At 34.1% G+C, this 12,648-nt stretch overlaps 1 protein-coding gene across 1 annotated transcript in view; it reads left to right on the top strand.

Moving 5' to 3' along the window:
* AKT3 (AKT serine/threonine kinase 3) overlaps nt 1-12,648 on the top strand; it is a 202,432-nt gene that overhangs the window by 144,186 nt on the left and 45,598 nt on the right. Inside the window, exon 8 of the mRNA XM_007949143.2 lies at nt 3,396-3,483. Coding sequence (XP_007947334.2) covers nt 3,396-3,483 — 88 coding nt within the window. The remainder of the gene's footprint in view (nt 1-3,395; nt 3,484-12,648) is intronic.

The raw sequence follows: 12,648 nt of genomic DNA, 5'->3' as shown, positions 1-12,648 counted from the left end.
GGATTTAATATTTGGCTTGGATTTCGAGGGCAGTGAATCTTTACTCAATTCTTCTTTAGGTAACTTTTACTATCCTTTCCTTTATGGCCCTCTGTAAGTGGCTAGTAAAACAAAATTGTTCTTGTGGTTTATGTATCTATATCTCATTTTTTTTTTTGCCCCCATTAATGGATAGCACATAGTAGGTGCTTAGTGATATTTGAATAGATGTGAGGTAAATTTCTAAAATGTTAGTGGGTTGGTGTGTAGAACAACTCTTGGCAGTTTGTTCACATTAGCATTGTTCCAAAGACATGAGACATTTTCAATTATCTAATATTTCCTTTTATAATAGATGTATCAAGTTCCTCCATGCCAATAAGATCTTGGCAGTGCAAAGGTGAACAGGATGAACAGGTTTCTGCTCTGGATGTTCACAAAACATACATTTATTGAAATGCAATAAATGCTCGGGTCAACCTATGTACAGATTGCTGTTGAAATTGTTAGCCTTCTGTAGAGAATGGAAAGACTTGAGTTGGTTCATGAAGGAAATGGAGTTTACAGATAGGAGAATGTCATTCCAAGCAGAAAAATGTATATGTATAATACAGCTGGAATTGCAAATGAGCATGACATTTGAGGAGGTCAATGACTAGAGTGTAGAGTATGAGTTGAGTAACATTGAGAGATGAAGCTGATATGTTAGATTTTAAAGGACCTTATGTTTCTTAGAAAATATTTAATCTTTATTCAGAAGGGGATGAGAAGCCACTGAAGTATTTAAAGTAAGGGATGGTATGATAGATAGATAGAACTATGCTATGAGAAGGTAACTTGTCAACTTTGTTGAATATATTAGAAGAATGAAGGGCCAGGTAGGCAGGTAGAGTAGTTGTGGAATTGTCCAGGTAAGAATTGAGGTCCCTTCTGAAGTAGTGATAAAAGAGCAACAAATAGAGCTTTGTGAATGATTAAATAGGAATGATAAAAGAAGTAAGAGGATACAGAATTGACAATTGAAGTTTCCAAGTGAGCACAGCTATTTTAATCTGCTCTAATCTAAAAGTCCCATCTCAAGGGAGTGGTACATTTAGTGAATTCTTTATGGATCTGAGAGTAGGAGACCCAGGTTGTAGAATCCACTGATCATTACTACAGACTTTTAGGTATCAGCTGATTTTTATTTTCCATTCTGACAGTGTGTCAGAGAATGTTAGGTCCTTCTCAATCCTGTTTCATACACCTAACAATACCAGAATTCATTAGAATTGTAGAGTTGTTTGTTTGGTTTGCTTCCTACTCAATGATGTGTTGGAGCTGCCACTTACCAGCTCAGGAGAGCCAGTTGTTAAATTTGCAAAAATGTTGTGAATTAAACTCAGTCATTATAATGAATTAAATTACTTAAAATTAAATCAAGTATATTAAAAACAAAGATAATACTTACAACTGATCACTTCTTAATAATTTTGTTACACTTCACTATTCTCTTTGTCTTGAGGTTATTTACATCCATTCTATCTATATGAGTATACCATATAATGTGCATTTTTTTCCACCTCCATGTTGATTGACATCATATTATAGCTTGAAATTGGCCATGGTGGAGTATTTACACCAGGGATATCAGCAAACACTATAAATCAGGATTTGATTTGTTGTTTTGTTGATTGTTTAGACTTAAGAAAGTGATGGGAGAAATGTTAATATTTCAGATTAAATTAAAAAATTTGTTATGTCTGTAGTCATTACATTGTGAATACCACAAAAATTTGAGGAAATATTCTTCCATTGTTCAAAAACAGCCACTCAACAAAGTCACTCATATCATTGACAAACAAATGATGTTCTGACATACAACAGATGTATGTCTCTGTTGTATCACTCTCTTACTATTTAACATAAAAATATTAACCCATATTTATATATGACCTACTTACTATATCCATTGTTTGGCTTTGTATACAACAATTCAGCAAAAATTAACACAAGTGTTCTGTGAGAAATAGTTGGCTAATTTACCACAAAGAATGTTTTTTTTTTTTTTTTGTAAATTTTGGGTTACACATCCTTTATTTCAGTAAAACTTACAATAAACTTAGGTATATATTATGTATGCAGAATTTCCCCCAGAGGGCTGCTTGTTAAGCATTTACCAGCACCATTACCATTCCTAACTAACTATGAGCAAGTTCCAGACAATGACATGCCAAATTCAGATTTAAATAGATTTTCTTTGCTTTCTTTTCCTCTTTATTCATATTCTTTCTCTTTTTCTTTCCCCCTGACTTTCTTCCTTTCTGTCTTTCCTCCCTTTCTCCCTTCCTTCCTTTTTGGTATCCAGAAACCAAACCAAAACCAAAACCAGACTCACTGCCATTGAGTCGATATGACTCATAGTGACCCCTCCTTGGGTTTCCCAGGCAGTATCACTACAGAAGTAGATTGCCCCATCTTCCTTCTGAGGAGTGGCTGGTGGATTTGAACCGAGGAGTGGCTGGTGGGTTTGAACAACCAGCCTTCTGGTTAGCAGTCAAGTGCCTCAGGCACTACGCTACCAGAGCTCCCAGTATATTCTATATTATTATAGTCTATTTTACAAGGTTATAAGAAGAACTGGTCATGCATACCAAATAATACTAAATCATCACATTATCTGATTTTGAATTGTTGTTTTCAAAACTTAATGCTTTTGTAAAAATAAATGGGGAAGCCATAAAACATCTGAATTGAATAGAATACTGTGTCCCATATCAGATAAATATGAGTACCTTTAAAAATTAGGAGGCAAGAGAGATGTTACTTTTTAAAGTTTTAATTTACATTGCAGTGGCAGTGGTATTTTACAGATTATCAGTAATGTTTTTGTGGGAATTTGAGACATGAAAATAGCCTATGAATCTCATCTATTAACAATGCTCTTAATTATTTTTTCTAACCAATTATTTAATCACTAATTCTAACCAATTATTTAGTCACTTCAGAATTTATGGTAACAGGTGTATTTTCATTTGAATAATTCTAAGAGAAATTTAGTTTATTGAATCAGAAACAATGATAAATATTTAATGTTCTGTGTGCATATCTATATTATTTCTAACCTTTGCAATAATCCATGAGGTTAGTGTATTATGGTTCCTACTTTACAGATGAGGATAGTGAAGTTAAGAAACTGTTCTGTTGACACACAACCAGTAAGTGCCAAGCTAATTTATTCTTTCAGGCCTGTCTTCAAAGCCTATATGCTCATTTTCAAATGCTATACTGTCTTATTAATGGCATATTATATATGTTAGATCTTACAACAATCACACAAGCTATCACAAAGAAAATTACACTTTTACCAAAAAAATTGTCATGCATGGGCTTATGTAAACATTTTTACTCATTTGATTTTATTTCTGTCCTCATAGCCTTGGTGGAGGACCAGATGATGCGAAAGAAATTATGAGACACAGTTTCTTTTCTGGAGTGAACTGGCAAGATGTGTATGATAAAAAGGTAGGCACAGTGGTTATATATTTTGGCTACTCTGCTAAATGAATTTACAGCAAAAAATAGTTTTATAGTGAATAAAATTTGATATAATGGCATTTTTTATATTGTGTGAACATTTAAGTGATTCTTGAACTTATTGATAAAAAATTTTGTTCAGAATTTTGACTCCCAAGATGTAGTTTGATCTATTCAATTTGGTAAAGCAATTGATTTTCTATTTTCACTATAATTTGTTAGTTTGCCACTCTCTATTCCTTTAACTAAAAAAATAAAGACATAATGTTATGTTATTCTTTAAGTAAACTAGCAAAAAAAACATGAAAGTCATAATTTTTTTGCCCATATGTTTTTAATTTTAAAGTGAAAAGTTCAGATTTATTTATACAAGTCCTTATTTTAAAAGAAGTTTAAAGAAATTTAGTTTTAAGTTTTATCAAATTTAATTGTCATATTTGGAATTCTCTGTTACTTGAAACAGAACTTTATTGCTCACAAAATGGATATAGCTTTATTTTTATTGTAACATGCTTGTTACTTGTTTTTTTTAACACTACTGTTTTTAAGTTCCAGAACAGGAAATTATGATGTCTATTCCATCTTTTTTTAAAATATATATATATGTATAAATACTACTCATGATTACTTACTTTTTAACACAAAATCTAGGTAAACTCATTATAGACAATTAGCCACATTATTCTCACATTTGTAAATCTTGTGTCAGAGCTTTATACTTTTTTTAATTCTGTGTTTAAGAGAGAATTAGTTTTACTGTTTACATAATTTTATATTAAGATATTGATTGATCTTTTACGGCTTCAAGTATTGCTAGTACAGACATTGGTTTTGGTACTGATTTTCAAGTGCTTATGTAAAAAATATTTTATGATGGAAATTTTATGTAATTTAGTAATTTTCTTAAAATTTTTATCTAATTGTTTTGTTTAGCTATTCTATCCATTTTGATTTATTCCAGTTTTCCACATATTTTCTCTGAAACAATATTTATCAGTCAACAACATTTATGATGCCTCTTTTGTACAATGTGTTCTTCTTACCTGGTAACCTATAAAATTAGGAAGTAATACAAGTACTTTTTCTCAATTATTTTGTTATGATAGTAGGGAATGTGCTAATTTTCTATGCACTTCTTGTAACTAGGGGTTTAAAATAGTTGCATTTTATATTCACCACTTCTAGTTAAAGACTCAGACTCACATCTCTGAGTTTCTGCCATGTATAAGGCACATGATAAATACTACAGCATTTAGAACCCTTGTAAGTAGGATGTGATCATTATTGTTTATTAACTTCTTATAAACATTTTTAAATGGACTTTATAACGTTGGTGATGATTCTTATGAGTTGCATGCATACATAGAAAGGCTTCTAATAAGCTTCTGCACTGTGTGTGTATCTAAAGGGTCCCTGGGTGACACAAACGGTTTGCACTTGGCTAAGGTTGCTGGTTTGAACCTTCCCAGGAACTCTGTGGAAGAAAGGCCTGGCAATTTGCTTCCAAAAAATCAGCCATTGGAAGAAAACCCTATGGAGTACAGTTTTACTCTGGCACCAGTTCTACTCTGGTCACCATGGGTTGGAATCGACTTCACAGATGGGTTTTGTTTTATGTGTGTATCATGTCAGTACATTATCACAGTACTAAAAAAAATCAGTCTTACTTTGTCTTCCAGAAATAATACACGGTCAGAGGTTTTCTTTAGCTTACAAAGCTATAAGCTACAAGTAATTAATTCTTTAAAACATCTTGCCTGGGGAAGATTTAATCAAAAGCCAGGAAGTGTTTAAGAGTCAAAATGGTTAGGGTACCATGTGGCATTACTAACTTTAAAAAGGGGAAAAACAAACCTTCAGTCATGTGATTAGACTAAGCTATGCTGCCAAGGTTATCTTATGAGTGTTTAGCTGTTCATGTTAAATGATAATTGGTCATCATATAGAGAATGCCCTGAAAACCCAATCCACATACCAGTGAAGAAGCAAGTCTTACTGTCTCAGCTCCCCAGGGCTAGAAATGCTCAGAGTAGAGAATGAAGGCTGTGAATATGTATTAGGTTTGTATTACATAACAAATAAACAAGAAATTATGGCACCAGCCTGATATCAGTAGCTTTTTTAATGAAATCAGCTATAATTCTAGTGTTTTAACAGTAAACATGAAATAATTCATATCAAACATTTTTATGAATCCCTGATTTCTTTAAAATATATCTTATTAATAATAAGTTATGAATAGTTAATTCATCTCTAAGATCAGATATTTTTATTGAAGTTCTATTAAACTTTAGGAGCTCTGGTAGCATAGTGCCTAAGCCATTTGACTGCTAACCAGAAGGCTGGTAGTTCAAACCCGCCAGCCACTCCTTGGAAGGAAGACTGGGCAGTCTACTTCCGTAATGATACTGCCTCGGAAACCCAAGGAAGGGTTGCTATGAGTCAGATCCAACTCGATGGCACTGAGTTTAGAAGATTTATTATTTTTTTGTAGGTTTATGTAGTGCCTAAGGCATTTGATTGCTAACGAGAAGGCTGGCGGTTCAAACCCATCAGCCACTCCTCAGAAGGAAGGTTGGACAATCTACTTCCGTAGTGTTACAAGCCTTGGAAACCCAAGGAGGGGTCGTTATGAGTAGGATCTGAATCGATGGCAGTGCATTTATTACATGATTATCGGCCATGTTTGGATATATTGTGGCTAATCTACAGATAAAGGCATCAAGAGATGCTGGTATCTTTAGGAGGAGTCTAAATCTCACTCTTGCCAAAGTGAAAAATGGTCTTATCTTATAAGTAATAAGATGAACTACTCTGAAGAGCACAGTATGACATTTAGGACTGGGTCCTGCTTCTTTTTTCTTATGTGGAAATGGACAATTCATTTAACTGTATACAATTAATAATCCTTGAAGGCCCTTCAAACTTTAAGATTCTCTTGCTGAATGTTTTAGAAGATGAGTTACCTCAATAAATTTCTATTCAGAATTCTGTGTAGATTTCACACTGTCAACTTCTACAAAACGTCTGCTGAGATTTTGTGTGAGATTGTATTGAGTCTATAGATAAAGTTGGGGAGATTGACATCTTAACAGATTGTGAGTCTTGTGATCCATGAACATACTTTATTGGTCCATTTATTTTTAGATCTTTTAAAATTTCTCTCAGTAATGTTTCAGAGAAAAACACAACAAAGAGCATCACAATTAAATTATGCAAAACCAGTGATAGATATAATCTGAAGTAGAAAAATCTAAAACAGAAAAAGACACAAAGATGGACAAATAAAAAAGGACAAAAGATAAGAATGACAACAAAAGTTTTCAATGAAAAACAATGGAGAGAAACTGTTTAAAATACAAAAAGACAAAAAAAATTATCTATCTGGAATTGTATATCTAGGAAAAATACCTTTCAGAAAATAAAGGCAAATGGCTACACCAAAAAAGCTAGGAGAATTCATTGTCAACAGAACTGAACAGAAAGGAATGTTAAAGGAAATTCTCCAGGCAAAAGAAAAATGAGCTTATTGAATCTGTGGATTTAAGTAGCTTTCATCACATCCTTTTCTTCTGAGATTCCAGGTGTGTATGTGTGTGTGTGTGTGTGTTGTTATAAAGTGGTTTTTTTTTTTCAATATAGTAATTTATTTGCAGATTAGTTTTAATTTTTCAAGGTTTTGTTTTTAGGCTCCTTTAGGGTGCGTTTGGAGTCCCTGGGTAGTAGAAACAGTTAAATGTTCTGCTACTAATCAAAAGGTTGGAGGTTCACAGTAGCTAGAAATTGGATGCAAAAAAAATGAAGTGAGCCTGTTAATATTATGTAATTTCTTGAAGTTTTATTTGCTTGACCCAGCCACTTACCAGAATTATAGATTCTAATTTAGGGAAATGACATGAGATAATTAGACCTTTTCAAGGTTTGTTGGTCCAGACTTGTAGGAAGAAGAGTCTGGGGGGAAAAAAAGAATCTCATTAAGAGACTACTGCAGTGATATAAGTATGAAGTGACAGGCCTGACCGAAACAGAACTAATGGCAATGAGGAAGGAAAAGGAAGTGTGAATCCCAACAGCATTATACCGAAATAAGAACTGGCAATTGAGACTGACAATACTGGGAGAATGGGAGCAGCTTTAAGGAGAAGGATTCTAGTTGGTTTTGGTAATACTTAATTCCAAATGGGATTGTGTAGGAGTTAAAAATAGAGCAGTAACATATTAAATCTAGAAGTTTAGTGTATAATCAGATTTGTGAGAATGGAATACCTCTGTAAGGAGAAAGAAACAAAATAAAACTCACTGCCTTCAAGTCAGATCTGACTCATAGTGACCACTCCTTGGGTTGAGGCAGGTCCGATTCAATGGTACATAACAACAACAACAACATCACTATGTAAGTAGATTACCCAATCTTCTTTCTGAGGAGTGGCTGGTGGGTTTGAACTACCAGCCTTCTGGTTAGCAGTCAGATGCTTTAGGCACTAAGCTACTGGAGCTTCTATAAGGAGGAGAGAGTTGAGAAAAATGATGGTGAGGAGAGAGTGAGAGATAGGAGGGAGAAAGGAAGGGAAGGAACTGGAATACAGAGGTCTAGGATTGAGTTTGGGAAAATATCATGGTCAGGAATGGAAATTAGTTTGAGAATGTATTTTTGTAAAATGTGTTGCATGTATTTCTAAATTGGAAAATCTCTGTATAATTAATACCTTTTTCTGGGAAATTTTATATTATAAAACTCAAAGAATATTGAATTTTAACAGACCAATAACTAGAAAATAAACTAGAACAGAATTTTGTTGTATTGCTCTAAAGAAAAGAAAAACCTGTGTAACAGTTTTTTATAGACAAGTTCATTCAAATTTTAAAGAAACATGGAGTTATCCTTACTTTTAACTACTCCAAGGGATTAAAAATAAGAAAATTCTTAAAATTCATTCTTTAAAAGTCAAACTTAATTCTTTAAAAGTCAAACTTATTGAAGTGTAATTTGTATAATTAAAATTCACTCTTTTTTATGACTTGGTAATGAGTTTTGACAAATGTATGCCAAAAAATATACAAAAACAAGATATAGAACCTTTCCATTACCTCAAAAAATGTCCTCTGTTACCCCTTGGTAGACAGCCACCTTAGTCTTTGGCAGCCACTGATGTCATACCTGTGTCTAAGGTTCTGCCTTTCTTAGAATGTCATCTAAATGGGATCATACACTGTGTCCACAGCATAATTTTGCAGTTCTTTTTCAGGTTGGTGATCTGTGAATATTTTCTCCCAGTGTGTGACTGAACTTTCATTTGCTAAACAATGTCTTTCAAAGATAAGAGTTTTCATTTTGATAAAGCCCAGTATATCAATTTTCTTCTTTTATATTTCACGTTTCCTTTGTGCAGTCAAAAAAACCTTTGATTAACCACAAAAAAAATCTGTTTCTTAATACATATATTATAGTTTTAGAATTTACGTTTAGATCGGTGATCCTTTTTGAGTTCATTTTTATGTAATGAGGTATAGTTGAGCTTCTCCCCACCCCTATAATGATTCCAGTACAATTCTAGTTAACTAGTTGACTGTTTCTTTTGAATGAGATTGTATCTTATAAGGAATTTTGTAAATTTCACCTCAGTTGTTAAATGTATTGGTTTAAAGTTATAATATTCCTATTACCCTTTTAATGCCTATAGGATTTCTAGTGTTGACCTCTCTTTCAATCCTGAAATTAATACTTTGTTCCTTTTTTTTTTTTTTTCTGATCAGTCTGGCTACAGGCTTATTAATTTTATTATTTTCAAAGATCTATCTAGCCTTTATTGTGTTGCTTTTCTGTTTTATATTTAAAAATTTTTTTGCTTTGGTTTGATTCAGTCTTCATCATCTAATACATAGAATTAGAAACTTAGATCCTTTCTTCTCTTATACTATAAGCAAGTTGTTATTATCTCTAGTTGCCATTGAATTGATTCCAATGTGTTAAGTGTTTCTAGCTCCATAGGGTTTTTAAGGCTGTGTCATTTGGGAAGCAGACTTCCAAGATTGTCTTCCAAAGTACTACTGAATGGCTTCAAACTCCTATCCTTTCGGCTAGTAGTCAAATGCTCAATGATTTTCACTACCAGGGACTTTGATGTTGTTAGGTGCTATTGATTGCTTCTGACCCATAACCACTCTGTCTACGAAACAATGAAATATTAGTTGGTCTTGTGTCATTCTCTCAATCGTTGCCATGTTTATATCAGTCCATCTCATTGAAGTTCTTCCTCTTTTTCCATGATCCTCTATTTTACCAAGCATGATATCCTTCTCCAGAGACTGGACCCTCCTGATAACATGTCCAAGGCATGTGGGGAAAAAAAGTCTCACCATGCTGTCTTCTAAGGAATATTCTGTCTGTACTTCTTCCAAGACAGATTTGTTCATTGTTCTGGCAGTCATGGTATATTCAGCATTCTTCACCAACACTGTAATGTTTTTAAAATTTTTTGTTGTGAACAGATTAGTTTTCCATTCAGCAATTCATACACATTTTGTTTTGTGACATTGATTGCAATCCCCACAATGTAACAGCATTCTTCCCACTTCCACCCTGTGTTTACAGTTTTCATTCATCCTTCTTTCCTATCCCTTCCTGCCTTCTGAGCTTTATTCTTGGGCAAATGCTGCCCTTTGATCTCATTGGGTTAATTGTTCTAAGGAGTGTGAACCTCTCTAGGGTTATTGTTCACCTTGTAGGCTTGTCTGTCATTTGGCTGAAAGTTCTAGGCCTGAAGGATGGTTAGGGGCCATAGTCTCAGGTGTCCCACCAGTCTCTATTAGACTGATAAGCTGGTCTTTTTAACCCAACACTATAATTTAAATGCATTAATTCTTCTTTGGTGTTCTTTACTCATTGTCCAACTTTTATATGTAGATGAGGCAATTAAAAATACCACATCTTGGGTGAGGTTTACCTTAATCCTCAATTTTTGCTTTTTCACAGTTTAAATAGATCTTTTGGAGCATATTTGCCTAATGCAATGCATCATTTGATTTCTTGACTGCTGCATCCATGGACATTGATTATGGATCCAAGTAAAATGGAATCCTTGGCAACTTCTTTTCTCTGTTTATCATGATGTTGCTTATTATTGGTCCAGCTGGGGGAATTTTTATTTTCTTTATGTTGAGTTAACAGTCTATACTGAAGAGTGTAGTCTGATCTTGATGAGTAAGTGTTTCAAGTCTTCTTCATTTTCAGCAGCCAAGACTGTATCATCTGCATAGCACAGGCTGTTAATGAGTCTTCCTCTGATCCTGGTGCTGCATTCTTCATATAGTCCAGCTTCACAGATTACTTGCTTAGCATACAGATTGAATAAATATTGTGAATAGATGCAACCCTGACATACTGATTTTAAGACATTCTTGTTCTTTCTGAATGACTTCCTCTTGAGCACAATTAATTGTTCTGAAATTCCCATTCTTCACATGTTATCCATAATTTATTGTGATTCACACAGTTGAATGCCTTTACATACTCAATAAAACACATTTAAACATCTTTCTGGTATTCTCTGCTGTCAGCCAGGATTCATATGACAAAAGCAATGATATTCCTTGTTCCATGGCCTCTTCTGAATTTGGCCTGAATTTCTAGCAGTTCCCTATCAGTGCAGTGCTCCCACTATTTTTTAAATTTCTGCATAGTTCAGTCACCTTTCTTTGGAATGGGCACAGATATGGATCTCTTCCACTTAGTCATCCAAGTGTTTTAAATTTCTTGACATAGATGAGTGAGTGCATCCAGCATTGCATCTGTTTGTTGAAACATCTCAATTGGTATTCTGTCAATTCCTAAGAGCGTTGTTTTTCACCAGTGCCTTCAGTGCAACTTGACTTCTTCCTTCAGTACCATTGGTTTTTGATCATATACCACCTCCTGTGAAAATGATTGGGAGCTCTGGTAGCATAGTGCCTAAAAGCACTTGATTGCTAACCAAAAGGCTAGCAGTTCAAACCCACCAGCCACTCCTCAGAAGGAAGATGGGGCAATTTACTTCTGTAGCGATACTGCCTCGGAAACCCAAGGAGGAGTCACTATGAGTCGGGTCTGACTCCACGGCACATAACAACAACAACAAAGTGGTTGAAGGTCAACCAATCCTTCTTGGTACAATGACTCTGTGTATTTCTTTTATATTCTTTTGATGCTGCCTGCATTATTCAATATTTTGCCCATAGTAGCCTTTAGTATTTCACCTCAAGGTTTGAATTTTTTCTTCAGTTCTCTCATTTTGAAAAATGTTGAGCATGTTCTTCCCTTTTGTTTTTCTAACTCCAGATCTTTGCACATTTCCTTGTAATACTTTACTTTGTGCTCTTCAGCCACTCTTTGAAATCTTCTGTTCAGCTCTTTTACTTCATCATTTCTTCCATTCACTTTTGCTGCTCTCCACTCAAGAGCAAATTTTAGAGTCTCTTGTCACATCCACTTTGGTCTTTTCTTTCTTTCCTATTTTTTAATGCATCAAGTCTATTCTTGAGATGGTCTCCAAATTCATGTGGAATTAATTCAAGTTCATGCTTTGGCTCTTGTGTACTTCTTTTCATTTTCTTCAGCTTCACCTTAAACTTGCATATGAACAATTGATGGTCTTTTCTGCAGTTGACTTTGGCCTTGTTCTGACTGGTAATATTGAACTTCTCCATCAGCTCTTCCAACAGATGTCGGACCCACCAGAGACCTAGTACTATATATTTCTCTTGAAGTGTTGTTCTAGGTGCAACTTATTTACACCCACTCCTCACTTATCAACATGGTTAGATACCAAAGATCAGGTCATTATGCAAAAATGGAGAATGACCACATCAGATCACAAAATGGAGAATGCCTATATCATTAAATAACTGTCAAATTACTTAACTGCCAAACCACTGAGGATCAGAGCTCAGTCAAGGTTACACATAACCATCACGTCTAGTGTTCCTTTTGCATACCTGTGTTCTTTATTGCCAGACATACATCTTTAATACAGAAAACAGTCATGTAGTAAATGTGTTACTATTACCATACATGCAAAATGATGGATGATGAGATAGTAAGTGAGGCATAGATATATTTTGTTACGTTGTCTTTTGATTTAATTTCATTTCAAAATGCTTTGTAATTTACTATGTCAT

This window comes from Orycteropus afer, unplaced genomic scaffold (genome assembly GCF_000298275.1).
Source record: "Orycteropus afer afer isolate SDZICR_OR568_19922 unplaced genomic scaffold, OryAfe1.0 scaffold00239, whole genome shotgun sequence".
NCBI classification, from domain to species: Eukaryota; Metazoa; Chordata; class Mammalia; order Tubulidentata; family Orycteropodidae; genus Orycteropus; species Orycteropus afer.
The sequence above is the reverse complement of the archived record's forward strand: the minus strand, read 5'-3'. Positions and strand labels throughout refer to the sequence as shown.